This window comes from Dacryopinax primogenitus (assembly GCF_000292625.1).
Source record: "Dacryopinax primogenitus strain DJM-731 SS1 chromosome Unknown DACRYscaffold_19, whole genome shotgun sequence".
Classification (NCBI taxonomy): domain Eukaryota; kingdom Fungi; phylum Basidiomycota; class Dacrymycetes; order Dacrymycetales; family Dacrymycetaceae; genus Dacryopinax; species Dacryopinax primogenitus.
This window is the reverse complement of record NW_024467216.1, coordinates 313,581-328,239: the sequence shown is the minus strand read 5'-3', so window position 1 is coordinate 328,239 and position 14,659 is coordinate 313,581. Positions and strand designations below refer to the sequence as shown.

Sequence of the window (14,659 nt, the reverse complement as noted above, 5' to 3'; positions counted from 1 at the left end):
ATAGGAAACCCCATGCAAGATTCGAGCCAGGCGTTTGTGGTGCAGGTCAACCGGGCTCTAAATCCCATCTCGGGAGGGGTGAATTCCAATCGAGAGAGTCCAATCCTCTAGACGAGTTCTGATGGCCTTGGCAAGGAGTTGTGTGGGCCACTGGTGTACTCTACACCTCCCAATGAAGCGTCAGGAGTAAGTCCGCTGGAGGGGGGGTTGACAGTAGTAGCCCGAGCGTAGAGGATAGTAGTCCGTAGGCGTAGTTCCTGCCGGATCGAAGATGGTTTCGAAGGAGCGACTGGTCCGAAGACCGGTTCGAGGGTTCAATATCCGTTCCGAATCCCCAGAACCAGGAGCGTAGCCAATGCCCACCGAAAGCGCTAGCAGCGAAAACGACCGTCCGAAGCGAGTGAGCTCTGTCCAGGGAACTCGAAGGGCGGAATAGCGAGCGATTCGGAGCGTCGTTCGAAGATCCGAACGGGTATTTGGATTGAAAGAACCAGGGAGTAAGAGTAATGATTGACTGTAGGATATAGGTGTGGTGTGTGTAAAGGTAAGGTGTTTGAGCTAACCAAAGTCGAAGAAGAGTCCCTATCCGAAGTACTCGAATCCTCCTTATATATGTTCGAAGCGGTTCGGACTTTCGGACTAACTCTAACTCTATTCCTAATCTATATTACCGAAAGCTGTGTACAGGGTCCGTTCTTCCTTCCAATGTGTTCTCATAGTCCTTTCCGACCCCGTTCGGAATGTCGTTCGGAGCGTCGTTCGAATGTCGAATCCGACCTCGAAATTCGAATGTGCAGCACACTAGACGGGGTGCAAGTCGGACTCTTTGGATACGGGCTTCTTCCGGTGATACCATTTCATCGGCTTGCCAAGTGGAACAGATGAGACACGAGTACGCCCATACATGCCAGTACGACCAAAGCCCATCTTGTTCAATGACAGCACCGCTAGAGCAGGCTCAGGAAATGCAAGGAAGCAGGGAGAAACCAAAACGATGTGATTAGTCCAAGATATACGAGCGAGGTGCATACAGCTAGGTCAAGCGTGGTGAAAACGAGTGTGGGCTGAGGGAAAAATTGTCAGAGTCCTTTATGCTTTGAGGTGAAGAAAAACAACTTGAACAACAACAATTCAAGAAATAGGGCTTAGAAGGGAGTTCGGTGCTAGGCGGGAAAGGAGTGATGTGCGAGAGCCGGAATGACCGATGTGTGGGTAGAGAGCAGGATCCAGAGCCAGAGGGGAAAACGAGAAGGAAAGAGCGTCTCACGCGGATCTGATCATAGGCGGCGGAGTAGGCACCGCCCTCTCCCCCACGTCCATCTCCAGGCCGCGCCTCGTCACGCCCGTAGGCTGGCACTGTGCCGTCGGGGGGATAGTCGCGCTCTCCGCATCCCAAGGATTCGGGTACGCACACCCGACAATAGGCACATAGTACCCCGCTGTATCGTCTGCATTTGCCCAGCCGTTCCCGGCATCAGCAGTTTGCGTGCTCGAAGGTGTGGTAAACGTCGGTCCGGGGAGGGTGATCACTCCTCCCGTAGGGACGTACTGTGGGAGGAGGGCGACAGAGGCCGGGGGGAGGTAAGACAGCCCCGCGGCAGAGTTCATTGATATTATTGGCCAGTGAGAGAAGCTCGCCAGCTGGTCAGCAGCGATCGTCCCCGCACCCACACCGCCCGTTTGCCAGCTCTGGAGTCCCGCAGTCGGGGAAGGCATCGACACGTCTGCCGAGAGGGCGCAGAAGTCGACCGCGTCCCTCGGGTCGAGAGGGATCCAGCCGTGCTGAAGCCCGAGGCTGTAGGACCATGAGGGGGACTCGATGTTGCCCGTTACGGAGGAGTTGCCGATCTTCCAGGTCCAGAAGAACCAGTGCTGGAGCGCGTCCATGCTCGCCATGACTACTTCCTTGGTCTGCTGGATAGTGGTCGGCGACCAGCTGCCGTACTCTGTCCACTGGTCACAACTCCCAATGACAGTCGTCGTGCCCGGATACGTGCCTTCATACCGCGTGCCAAGGCCAACCCCGTTCACCCATTTCCCACAATCGTTTACAGCAGCACTCCATTCCCCAGCATGGGAGAACCCGAACTGGTCCATGCTCTGATTCAACGCGGGACCCCAGCCCGTGCACGGGCTCGGGATGTAGCTGGACAGAGGGGCGTTGCTCGCGTCGTTGAATGCATTGTATGGATGAGTGTCCATGGCGATCCTGTCCGAGCCTTGGAGGAAACTGGCCCATTGCTGCATACCGATGAACCCGTCGTGGATGCCTATGAACGGGCCGTTCCCCTGCCCCAGACCGGTGATGTTCCGGATCATGGTGTATGCTTCGAGGTAGAAAGTCTGCATCTGCGGCTGGCCGATCGTGTCTACCAAAGCCTCGTTCACGACGCCGAAGTACTGTACGACCTGGGAGTACTCGGGCTGGGAGACGAACTCTGCCAAGGTGCGGATATATGCTAGTGCGCGCTGGGCATTTGCGATGCCCATGACGCCGAAGAGGAAGTTGACTGGCCCCAGTTTGCCAGAATGGTTCCACCCGTTCTGGGAGCCGGGGATAGTGTGCAGATCCATGTTGATTCGCAGCCCGTACTTGCGTGCCCATTGGATGGCTTTGAGGAAATACTGCCATGCGAGATGCGGGACGAAGGGCTCCCCGGGGTAGACCTCGATCGCCCAGTAGGGTATGGGAATGCGCACCCAGTTAAGCCCCGCAGCGGCGATAGCGGCAAAGTCGTCTTCCGTCTATATGCACCAGACGCTCAGCACCGCCCAGCTTCGGGGAAGAAGAGACTCACAATGAAAGTGCTGTAATGCGCGTCCAGCATGGCGGTCGCGTTCCCTGTTTTGTTCATAGCGACCGTAAGTGTCCACTCGTCTACAGCGTTGTAAGGCGGGGCGAAGTCTCCAGTCTGATATGGCTCATACAGCGCCGGTACGATGAACGGCTCCGTGACGAGCCATCCTCCCAGGTTCACGCTATCCCAACTCAGCGGGTCACTCAACAGTACATAAAGGAGACTTACCCGCGAATTTGGTCAACTCCCCATCTCCAGGTCTCGTTCAGCCTCGGGGTCCATTCGTTGGCCTGTGCCCCGCCGACAAAGGGGTTCGAAGGATCAAAGTACCACGTCCCGCCGAACGCGTTCGTGTAGACAAACGTACTCCCATCGTCGCGGGTGACCGTGCTCCCATCGCCGCCGGTGATCGCGCCCGTGAACGCCGGCGCGGGGGTGGCGCCGTTCCCACCACCATTCCCGTTCCCGCCGGTACTGCCGTTATTCCCGCTAGTCCCCCCGGTGCCGGAATCGCTCGCGGTCGACCCAGAGCTCGAATTCTGGTGCGGCTTGATGAGCAGGAAGTAGACGGGGATGATGACCGCGAGCGCGATGATGCACAGGATGATCAATATCCCCCAGAACCAGAGCCAGCCCCGTTTCTTCCTTACTTCCGGATAGGTTTTCTCGCTCATCCCTCCCGCAGGGTACCCGCGAGCGGGGGCGTACCCCTCCCCGTACTGAGCCCCGGAAAGCGTGTCCCCGTCTAGGTCGCTCCTGTTTGCTCCAAGGGGGATCATAGGCGTGCCAGGCTTGCTCCCTTCGTCGTAGTACGGTGTCCTATCTCCTGGATCGTCTCTGTACCCAGGTCCAGGAGCGGGATAAGCAAGCCCGGAGGGGTTGAGTACGCGGGTCGAGCCCGCGTAGTCGGAATTCCGGTATGCGGGGTGGGAAGGGTAGCCGTACTGCCCAAGAGAGGAAGCGATGCTATCCCTCGCTGCTCCCATCTGAGGTGGTACCATCCCGCTGACGTTGAACGTCGAGCGAGGAGGAGGATCACGGTCGAGGTCGAGGTCGAGGGAATCGGAGTACTGACGCTCATGTTGCGGTGAGTATGGTCCAGGGGGAACGAGTGGTGCTGTGGGCGCTATTGGTGTTGTTGGAGATGGAGGGGGCAGATTGGGAGACATTGACGAGTAGCCAGATTGTCGGCGGGTGTGTACGGGCACAGAAGTGTATTGACCTGGTGCGGACATGGTGGTCGGTGTTGAAGGTTGAACAAGTGTTGATTGATTGTTGATTCAACACGACTCCACCACGCGTTGCCAAGAAAGGAAAGAAGGAATAAAGCTGAAATTGTAAGAAGAATGAACGTCAATTCCCTACCCCCAGAAATATCCGAGGGAATGCACTGGACAGAGGACAACGACAGAGACAGGGCGGGGGGAAAGAAGTGAATGAAGAGGCCAATGAATGGAACGACTACAACGCCCGCCATCGGATCATGAAAATAACACCGTACGACTTCTGTCCGCCATCGCACAGCTATTAATGGATGATGTCACTTTTAGGTAATATACATTGTCACTTATTTTAATATTAATATACTAATAATACATAGTATTAGATATCATTTCCAAGCACACCAAGAAAATCGACAAGACCAGACAGTACAGCACCCTCTAATTTCTCCCCCATCAGACGCGCCCCACTTTTCCACCACGCCAGAAAAGTCAGAAGCGCAAGCACAGCCACGTCTAGTCGCCCAGACGACATGACGTGACCCATCGGAAAGGAAGCTTAGGCCCTGTGCCAAGCCTTTTCTCTCTTCCGCGCGCCCTTGCTTGTTAACGTTCCGCCTCATCGTCTGTACAAAAGCTGCCAGAGACTGTGCGTTCCCTGCCAAGCTACGAGGCGTAAACAATGAGGTACTACCGCACACCGGCACTAGTACTAGCACAAGACGAGCGTATCGCATTCCTTGCAACACGGAAATACCGGCGCGTTGTCCCTCCGCTGCCACCGGATATGGAACTTGCATGAGACCCATTGTTGTGGTTTTGTGATTGATGGCATCCCTCTTCTGGCTTTTCTCAGAGAACAGCAGCATAAGCAAGTAGATCATAGCTGCTATGTTCCTTGAACTTATACTGGCAGCAAACGGTCTTTCATCCCCCAGCTCAAACTACCACACATTCTTCTCGAGCATCCTTAGTCAACTAAACCGCGCGAGATGTAGCTACTTCAGCGTATGGAGAAGCTCACAGCCTCGCTTGCCCCTTGTGCGACTTGGCCGGCTCGCCCAGAGCGTACAGAGCGTTGATCTCCTTCCTGTATCTCGTGACTGCCGCCGCTCTGTGCACAAGTCAGTAACGTCTCAACCCAACAGGAAAGGGGAAATGAACTCCAAACACAGGAGAACAGAAAGCGATTCACACCATCAAAGCCACTCACCGTTTGATCTTGAGCGTGGACGCTAGGAGGCCATTCTCGATCGTGAATGGTTCCAGGGCCAAAACGACTCTTTTCACACTCTCGAACCTGTCAATACCGTCACTGCCGCCTTCTCCCCTCACGCATGATGCAGACGCACCCTTTGAGCCGCTCATGCGAAGCTTGGGCGATCATTTGCTCAAGTACTCTCCCTACGACGGAGGCGTCCCCCGCTGCCTGGAGCAGAGCAGGCTCGTCTGTGTGAGCTACTCCCTTTCCCCATACCTCGCCAGCAAGGGCAGCCAGCGCCGCCCGGTCAGCAATGACCACCGCCACCACGTAACTCTCCTTCCCCTCCCCGTGCACGAATATCTGGGACACGATCGGCAGCGTGCTATACGCTGCTTCTACCTTCTCTAGCGCGACGTATTCCCCCTGCGACAGCTTGACGATGTTCTTAATCCGGTCCATGATGCGCAATCTTCCTCGGAAATCGAAGGATCCGATATCCCCAGTGTGGAGCCATCCGTCGGCGTCAATGGTCTGCCTGGTAAGCTCCTCGTCTGCCAACGGTCAGCCCCGGGCGAAGCAGACAGGGGAGTGCATACCCTTGTAGTACTGCTTGGTAACACAGGTCCCACGAATGCACACCTCGCCCCTCGGGTCTGGCTTGTCCTCAGCTCTGTAGCCCATCTCAGGCACAGAGACAAGCTTGATCTCCATAGCTGGTAAAGGCCAGCCCACGAAACCGCCAGGCAACGGGTCCCCTTCAAAGCTCCTCGTTGCTGCCCCTGCGCTCTCTGTCATCCCGTATCCCTGGAGCACCTGAGCGGACAGAACAACCTTGACGAAATCGATCACTTCGCCCGAAATGGGCGCTGCGCCTAGAGGTATATAGCGCAGGTTTCCCCCTAGGAGAGCGGCGATCTTCCGGAAGACGAGGGCATCCCACACTGCGTGCTTGACGGTGCCTGTCGAGTGAAGATTGGCGAGCTTCACTTTGAGCCCATGTCGCAATAAGTCCCCGCTGAACCCTGGTGCGCGGACCACAGGCTGCATGACTCCGTACAGACGGTTCAGGATGCGGGGGACGACGGTCATGGCGAATGGCTTGAGGATGCGGCAGTCTTCCAGCAACCGGAGAGGGTTGCCGGTCGAATACCCCACTGCGAGACCCAGGGCAGTGACGGTCTGGTCCATCGCGTGCTGTGCTGCTGTGAGTCACTGCATCGTAATTGACCGAGAGAGCATACAGCATATACGTGCGCGAGCGGCAAGCAAGAGCAATAGACTGCGTTTGGCGGAAGGTCTGGCATGGCGCCTATGAGCCAGCTATAGACGCAGCACACGAGGTTCTCATGCGTGAGCACCACGCCTTGAACTGTTTGAGCGGAGCGTATTATCGCAAGACAAGTTGCTGACCTTTCGGCATCCCGGTAGTACCTGAAGTATACGAGATGCTTGCAATATCCTTCGGCTTGGGGTATCGAGTTCCTCTTGGGTGGTCGCTGCCAAGTTGTTCCACTGCAAACCATGTAAGCGGCAGAGGAAAATACAAGCAGAACACACTCACGTTGTCTCAGAGACATCACCTTGACGCCCTTCTCCTGTGCCCAAGTCTCGAAAGAAGCAAGCGTGGTAGGCTTATGATCGTCCATGCAGATGGCTATCCTCAAGCACGGACATTTTCCCCGGCCCAACGCCAGGACTTCCTGCAAATGTTCTTCGGAAACGAACACGAGCTGAATTGCGGCATGGTTGATGACGTATTCTGTCAATGAGACGTTGAGAACATGGGTTGGGAATGCACGACGAGAAGCCCACCACAAGCATCGTGCCCCAAAGTGTCGTAGAGTGCGACATTGACCCGACTGAACGACATCAGCCCCTGATCTATCAACTGCCATTCTTCGTCGACCTTGTCAACATCTCGTCCACAAGCATGGTATAAGCACGTACCTGGACAATTCTTGCTCCATATCCCAACTGTCTCAAGACCCTGGTCGTTCTTCCCCAAAAGCCCTGCCTCGTATAACAATTCAATACCGCTCCCTATATCCTTCACCCGTCTCGCGCCCTCTGCGTAGGTCATCCATTCGTACTCCGTTCCGTACTCTACAGGCGTGTCGAGCGTTGCGGGCTTGACGATCGGAAGCCTGCCTAGCCAACGGTAATTCTGGGGATAGCGGGCAAGCGCGTCGTCAAGGATCTCGGGCACAGTCTTCCACGGCAGGTCGGGGGAATCCATCGTCAATAGCTCGGGATGTAACGCAGCGCGATAGTGTCCTGCTTGTACGTTACTATCTTGGTCAAGCTGCGTTTGCCAAGTCAATCGTACCGGTCTGGCCAGGCTTCCGTGTGAACGGCGCTTCAATGGCCTGTCTATCGAAGTCGACAACACGGGGATTAGGGACAAGTATTCTACTTGAGGACATCGTCGAGCTCAGGCAATGGTGAGGGATAAAGGTGAGCAGATCCTAGGACAGTGGTCGTGCAGTCGTCGACTAATAACGAGATTTGTACCCTACAGAAGAAACCCAACCGCAACACCGGTAGTCGTTCATATGGAATGTCTCCAGGGGCCGGGAACGACTTAGCGCCGAACCGCCCCTGAAAAAAGGCATGCGCATGATCTGACCCCCTAACGATTGATGCGGCAATCTGATCGGTAACCATCATAACAGGGGCAATACATACCCACAACTTCTTCACAGGTTGATTATGAAGAGTCGCCGATCCAGAGAGAATTAGAATCAGGGGAAGTTTCGGACCCTGGTCAGGAGATTTCGATCATGTCAGAGGAAAGCAATGGTTTCGGAGGGTTTCAGGCTTACATAACCCGGGGAATTAGTAAGTGCGGCTCCGGTAAAGGCATAGACGCAATGCAAGCACACACGAGGGAGGTATTTAAATGCTCCTCGCCGGAGGCCACTCTCCACAAGTACTCACCGCGGCGAGAGAATATAAATCCCCATGAGCGCAGGTGTCTGTTGAAATCCGGGTATATAAGACCACCCGAGAGCACAGATGCACACCTGCTCGGTCTGCCGTACAAACGACGCGGATATCCATTATCGTGTCATATCCTATCTTCTCTTTCTACAACTTCCTAGTCTCTCCCTTCACGCATCTGGCGTTCCCGGGCGCCGCCAACCGAGGCGAGGAACTATAACCTAGCCTTGTCCTCCTCTCTCGGCTTTGGACTCCCCAGCGCATAGAGCGCATCGATCTCCTTCCTATACCTCTTGTACGCCTCCCTCCGCTTCAGCTTGAGCGTAGCGGTCAGGATCCCATTATCGATCGTGAACGGCTCGAGGGAGATATGTATCCGCTTGACGATCTCGAACCTTCACCAACGCAACCAAGTCAGCAAAGTCAACTCGCGCGGATGGTTCAAAGAGGACGCACCCCTTCAGCCCTTCCTTCTTCGCTTCCCTGATCATAAGCCCCAAAAGCGCATCCACGACCCGCTCATCCCCGCTCGCGTCGTCCATCGCCGCCCTGTCTTTCTCGGACACAGGCTTGCTCAGCACCTTACTCGCGAACGGGGCGAACAGGACCGGATCGGGCACGACGACAGCGACGACGTAGTCCTGCGTTCCTTCGCCATAGACCCAGACCTGGGAGATGAGAGGGATGGTCGAGTATGCCGACTCGACTCTCTCGAGGGCGACATACTCCCCTTGGGAGAGCTTCATGATATTCTTCCGGCACGTTAGTACGTTCTTCAGTGAAGACGAGGGGATGGGACGTACCTTAACACGGTCGATGATCGACAACCGACCATACTTGTCTATTATCGCCACGTCACCCGAATGCAGCCAGCCCTCATCGTCAACAGTCGCCTTGGTGCTCTCTGGATCTATTCCGAAATCAGCACACGCCACATAACGCCCAACGGACAGCTCACCCTTATAATACTCCCTGAAGCAGTTGGGACCCCGCATTAAGAGCTCTCCCCTCGGCTCAGGGACGTCCGTCAGGTACCCCATCTGGGGCACGTCGATCAGTTTTATCTCGTTCGCCGGTGACGGGCCTCCAACAGTGCCTCCCGGCAAAGGGTCGGACGTGAAATTGTGACACGCCGTACCGCAGTTCTCGGTCATCCCGTACCCCTGTACCATCTCGACGCCAAAGACGACTTTGAACCAATCGAGTACTTCGCCCGATATGGGCGCTGCGCCGGAGGTGATCACCTCTATCTTCCCGCCTAACAGTGCGCGGAGTTTGTTGAACACCAGCCGGTCCCAGACAGCGTGCTTCACCTGCCCTGTCGTGTGCAGCTTCTGCAGCTTCACAGAGATCGCGTGCTGCACCATCGCTCCCTTCAGCCCGCCCTTCAGGACAGGGTTGACGGCGTTGTAGATCCTGTTCAGCACACGGGGGACAGCGATGAAGCATTGCGGCTCGCATAGCCGCATATCTTCAAGTAACCGGAGGACGTCACCCGTCGAGTACCCGATCGCCATCCCCATGGTTATTGCGATCTGCTCGTGCACGCGCTGTGGGACTGTCAGTCCTGCGCTTGGATAAAGGCGCATATACGCACCCCGTATATATGCGCCAAAGGGAGGAAGCTGAACATCGCTGCGTTGTTCGAGTTCTTCATAAAGGGGCCCAGACAATGGCTGTACACGGACAGGGCGAGGTTGGCATGGGTGAGCACGACCCCTTTCGGGTTGCCTGTAGTGCCCGAGGTGTACGAGATGATGGCGACGGTCGAAGGGGTCGGGTAGCGCATAGGGCGCGGATGATCCTTACCCAACTTGTACACTTGGAAAGATGAGCTCGCGCCCCGACTCGAAAGGCTCTGCAACTCACCCTCGCTGAGCAACATGACCTTGACCCCTTTTTCCCTGCCCCAAGACTCGAACATCCCCCACGCGACCGGCTCGAGCTCGTCAAGACTCACGACGACCTTGAGGGAGAGACAGCGACCGCTCCCCTCGGGCCCTGCAAGAGCCAAGAGGTCCCTTATATGCGCCGCGGTGGTGAACGCAAGCTGAATACCGGCATGGTTGATGATGTATTCTATTACACGATCAGCACTTCACGACCCGGGAGGAAGACGGGGAAACGCACCACACGCATCCCTCCCCAGAGTGTCGTACAAGCTTACGCTCACTCTCGAGTAACTCAGCAGCGCATAATCGACAATCTGCCATTCGGGCCTATTGATGCTCCATATCCCCACTGTCTGGAGTCCCTCAGGATTCGAGCCCAGGAGTCCCTCCTCGTAGAGCCTATCCACGCCAGCTCCGAGCTGTTGACGCAGCGCGTTCCCCTCGGCGTAGGTGATCCAGGAATAGGCGCTCGCGTAGATCGAAGGAGTGTCGTGCGTCGCTGGCTGGAGGACGGGAAGGTGGCCAAACAAGCGGTAGTCGTCCGGGTAATGAGCACGGGCATAGTCTAGGATCTCGGGGATGGTGGTGTACGGCACCCCAGGGAGGGAGGTAGTGATCAGGTCCGGATGCGCGGAGTTCCTGTAGTGTCCTGGAGCAAGTCAACACTGGATGGAGAAAGGAAGAGGACGTACGCACCTGTCTGCCCTGGTCGCCTTGTTCCTGGGACTTCGAACGACTGCTTTGAGTAGTCGACTGGTAGAGGCCAGGGGAAGAGCGCGTCATCCGGGTTTGAGGTGAGCATGTCGGATGGTGGGGTGGTGGACAGTGGATGAGATTGAGAGGTGATGAGGGTTAGAGGAGGAGATGGGGAGGATATAGCGGGGGAGGAGGGCGCAAAGGGTAGAGAGGGGGAGAGGGTGGCGGATGTGTAACCGGGGCTCGATTGACACCGGCGGTACAAGGTAAGGTTCGCCAGCTCAAAAGGGAGGAGTGGTGGTGTCGGCAGCGACAGGGACCATCTAAGAGAGACAGCGACGAGCGCACAAGCACGAGCAAACGTAATACCCGGCAGACTTAGGAGGGGATCAGCTGAGCACCGGTTATTCACTCTCTTCATCCATCCACCAGCGGTTAACACCCCGTCATCCACTTCCCCCCTCTCTTCATCCACGCTCAACCCCCCCGCATCCCCTTTTAACTGCGGCCGACAAAGACCCCTCAGCATGATTTCCCACGGGCCGAGCGCCACGTAACACCGTTCGTAATCTGCGGGGAAGGGTCCGGTTATTCATACACAAACGGGCTGGTTCACGTGATTAATGCTCTGTCCTTCAAGGCGAATGTGGATGCTGGAATCCACCAGCTTTCCGGGGTTGCGCACACTGGCGACCCACGAGCAAGTTATGACGCATGTACACCGGCTCATTGTCCGTAATGATGGTTGTTACATCCAGCCATCGGTTGTGACAGCACCCTCCAGCTTTTGCTAACCCTGACCGGCTACCCGAGCCATCAGACGTCAGGTAATCGGAATATTCATTCATACAATATACGAATATGAAAAATCAGACGATGATAATGGGATATCTGTTCGGATATCTAGGGATGCCTATTCACGCGTTACACTGTCCTCCCTCTTCCCCCTCCCTCTCCTCCGACCAGGCGCATATCAGCCCCGTACCCGACCCCCTCTTCCCCATCGGCGGTTAGTAGATGCATCCATCCCACGCCCATCATGAACAACCAGCATTGCAAAGGATACCAGTAATCAACCACTCCCACTAGTACTCTTCCGAAACAACTTGTTCCAGCCCCGAGCCTCACCCCTATGTAATCGTCCTACTCCTATCATATCCGGATCCTTCAACACAATAGGTCCGTTAATGCTCCCAACCTACGAGAACCAAGTCCGTCCGTGTGGTATTTAGGTTTTCATAGAATATAGGAGATCCGAAGCACCTCATCCCACTCCGCGCTCGTCGACCACCCTGCTCCCTCGCATTGCATCGCTCCAGCCCAAAGATCGCTTAAATCTCAAGCTAGGCCAATAAACAAACCACCTGACCCCCACTCATGTTGCGTACATACGGATCCGGAGGTGAACAGTGCTTACCAGTCCCGCACCCAGCGACCAGATCTCCGCGGCGCTAAAACATCATCAACCCTACACCGTCACAGGATCTCCCGAGACATTTTCTCGATAATAAAATCCAATATTGATATTATTCTATTGAGGACCACTCCCATCTGCTTGTACAAACTTCTCTAATAGGGAAGATGATACCCTAATACCTATAGGCTGAAATGCCAGTGCCTGGAATCTGCAAGTTCCAATTCGGTTCAGGAGCCCTGCCCGTTACGCTTCGGCTCTGGCTGGCGATGTTCCAAGGGCCCGAAATCGGCATTTGTTCAGAAGGAAAAGGCCCAGCCGAACCCTTACCTCTAGATTCGTGCGAAGAAAATAGGAAGAGAAGGGCGAGAGAGGAAGGATCCCACAGCTCTCCATATTTGGGGAAAGCGAGCTTCACCCGAGAAGTTTGATCCTAACGCCGACTTCTTGCACAACAGGGCACAACGGCTGATGCATTCATATTTGATTTTGGACAGGATCGGGGATGTATACTAGAATAAGCTATTGCTGACTATGGGATAATGTGCGAGGAATAGAGTTAGGTGTAAGTGTACGCGTATGGGTAGGGGGACGCCTAGGCGCGAGGAGAGGGGGGATGATATGCCCATGCCATTCCCTACTGCTGAGCCGGGTGACAGGAGCTTAGAAAGAGACGAGCAGGGACGGCCTAGCGCAACTCTCTTTCGGAGGGGTGATATCCCTTCCCATCCTATCAGTCCCACCGCAAGAGGGAAAGGAAAGAACGACTCACGCAACGTCCAGTACGACATGCCATCCCTGCCACCTGACGACTTCTACCAGAAGCGCGAGCCTAGGCTCTATGGGGAGGAAGACGAGCGCCTGCTGGAGTAGGAAGGCGAGGGTTCCGTATACTGCTAGGAAGGAGAGGGAGAGGAGGGTACGCTCAGAGGTCTTGTGGTGTATCCAGCGGCCTGTGGTTGGGTTAGTTATATATGATGGGAGGGAAGGGAGAGGGCATACTGAGGAAAGCGTGTGCGAAAGTGGCGAGGAGCTGGAGAACGCTGATGCTGCGCAGCAGGGGGAGCACACCGGGTACTGCATGTATCATGCCGGAGAGGAGGGAGAGCGCGAGGAAGAGCGCACTGAGGCGGAGGGCATTGGAGAGGATGCTGAGAGAGGAGAGGAACTGCGAGCCTAGATATATGCGCTTGGGTTAGCTGTGCACTGGGAGAGGGGGCGAGTACGCACCAGGAGTGGTCTTCTGCGTCCAGTCGTCTCGCACCATCTGGAGACGGGCTTGGAGGAAGGTGCAGTAAGGGGGGATGGCTGATCTGCTTGGGTACATGTTGGCGAGTTGGCGGGAATGGACGTGTGGGACGGGTGTCTAGCAGTGGCACTAGTGGAGTCGTCGAGGTGAGGAAGGTGTACAAGGGTGATGTGAGCTGTATGCGTGAGGCGTGGGTGTCGTAAGTGCGTGAGGGGTTCGTACAAAAGGAAACGAGGAGAGTGAGGCACACCAGCCAGAGGAGGGGAGGGAGGAAGGGAGAGAGAGAGTCACGTCATGTCTTATATCCCCCCTTCCTGACACAGTCATGCCTCTTCCCCAAACAGCGGTACACGGGAAAAAAGAGTGGAAATGCCCTTCCAGATCGGCCTCTCTCACCCGGATCGGAACAGGCGATCGCGTAGCCTCTTCTGGTAATCGGGAGCTTGCACGGGTATGATCCAAACAGCGGGAGCCTGAGATCGGGAATATGAGACACCAGACATCGTGTGTCGCCGTGTTCTCGCGTTCGTCTTGGGTGGAGAGCGGCTCTTGGCCGTCAAAGTCCGCGCAGATTGTAGCCTGCTATTCTCTCGAGCTGATCTTCCATCGGTACATCGGGTGCACAGACGCAGGTGGCAAGGTATCGTACCAGAGCGCTGGTGCCGAACGCCCACACAAGCACACTACGAAGATTCAGATGCAGATGAACAGCCCCCCGGGCGAGCTTACAAGGCGCGCGAAATCCACGCAGCTGAATTCGCGCATATGACAAGAAGCACAGACCCGAAGCACCCGAAGCACTAGAGAAAGAAGCAAGGAGGAGGAGGTCGTCAGAAGAACTGGTATGCTGCGCCTGACGGACGTTGACGCGTGAGTGGGCCGACATCTTCCGTCGTAGCCTTTTTCAGCGGTAAGATCTTATCACCACGCGTATGTATACTCAGCCATTGTCCACCGCTAACCGCCCAGCGAGCAGCAGTCCACAACCTAAAGGACTAACGAACCTAACCAGCCTCGCTCAACCCAACCCAACCCAACCCAACCCAGCGCAACCGAGAAGCCAAAAAGCCACAACTCCAACCCCTGACCAAACTTGAACCGCCGTCCCGTAAGTCCTGATACATCGGGATCTCATCGTTCAATTTTTAGCTCTCAGAACCCTCGCCACACGTCTCCGTTCGGCGTTCGGCTTCGCAACTTCCTTCTCGCAGCGAGGTTAAGGTCAGGTCAAGGGGAGAACACACGG

The 14,659-nt window shown here is 55.8% G+C and overlaps 4 protein-coding genes across 4 annotated transcripts; all 4 read right to left on the bottom strand.

Annotated features, from left to right (window-relative positions):
- Nucleotides 1-1,263: 1,263 nt before the first annotated feature.
- DACRYDRAFT_57569 (glycoside hydrolase) lies at nt 1,264-3,472 on the bottom strand (the record flags this gene model as incomplete). The annotated part of the gene is made up of 3 exons (XM_040775453.1): nt 1,264-2,745; nt 2,799-2,979; nt 3,027-3,472. The coding sequence occupies 3 exons, from the start codon at nt 3,470-3,472 to the stop codon at nt 1,264-1,266; spliced, it is 2,109 nt and encodes a 702-aa protein (XP_040625300.1).
- A 1,491-nt stretch (nt 3,473-4,963) lies between these two features.
- DACRYDRAFT_24464 (acetyl-CoA synthetase-like protein) lies at nt 4,964-8,101 on the bottom strand. The gene is made up of 9 exons (XM_040773690.1): nt 7,739-8,101; nt 7,549-7,674; nt 7,170-7,496; nt 7,035-7,118; nt 6,464-6,981; nt 5,819-6,416; nt 5,371-5,773; nt 5,232-5,318; nt 4,964-5,132 (listed from the first exon to the last, which is right to left on the bottom strand). Exons 2-9 carry the CDS (start codon nt 7,643-7,645, stop codon nt 5,039-5,041), a joined length of 2,208 nt encoding a protein of 735 aa, XP_040625299.1. The 5' UTR covers nt 7,646-7,674; nt 7,739-8,101; the 3' UTR covers nt 4,964-5,038.
- Nucleotides 8,102-8,376: 275 nt separating this feature from the next.
- On the bottom strand, nt 8,377-10,856 carry DACRYDRAFT_57437 (long-chain-fatty-acid-CoA ligase; the record flags this gene model as incomplete). The annotated part of the gene is made up of 8 exons (XM_040775443.1): nt 8,377-8,557; nt 8,619-8,914; nt 8,966-9,072; nt 9,121-9,712; nt 9,760-9,983; nt 10,032-10,241; nt 10,293-10,703; nt 10,751-10,856. 8 exons carry the CDS (start codon nt 10,854-10,856, stop codon nt 8,377-8,379), a joined length of 2,127 nt encoding a protein of 708 aa, XP_040625298.1.
- A 1,768-nt stretch (nt 10,857-12,624) lies between these two features.
- Nucleotides 12,625-13,668, bottom strand: DACRYDRAFT_24452 (uncharacterized protein). The gene is made up of 4 exons (XM_040773689.1): nt 13,395-13,668; nt 13,167-13,340; nt 12,937-13,117; nt 12,625-12,885 (listed from the first exon to the last, which is right to left on the bottom strand). Exons 1-4 carry the CDS (start codon nt 13,489-13,491, stop codon nt 12,828-12,830), a joined length of 510 nt encoding a protein of 169 aa, XP_040625297.1. The 5' UTR covers nt 13,492-13,668; the 3' UTR covers nt 12,625-12,827.
- Nucleotides 13,669-14,659: the final 991 nt, after the last annotated feature.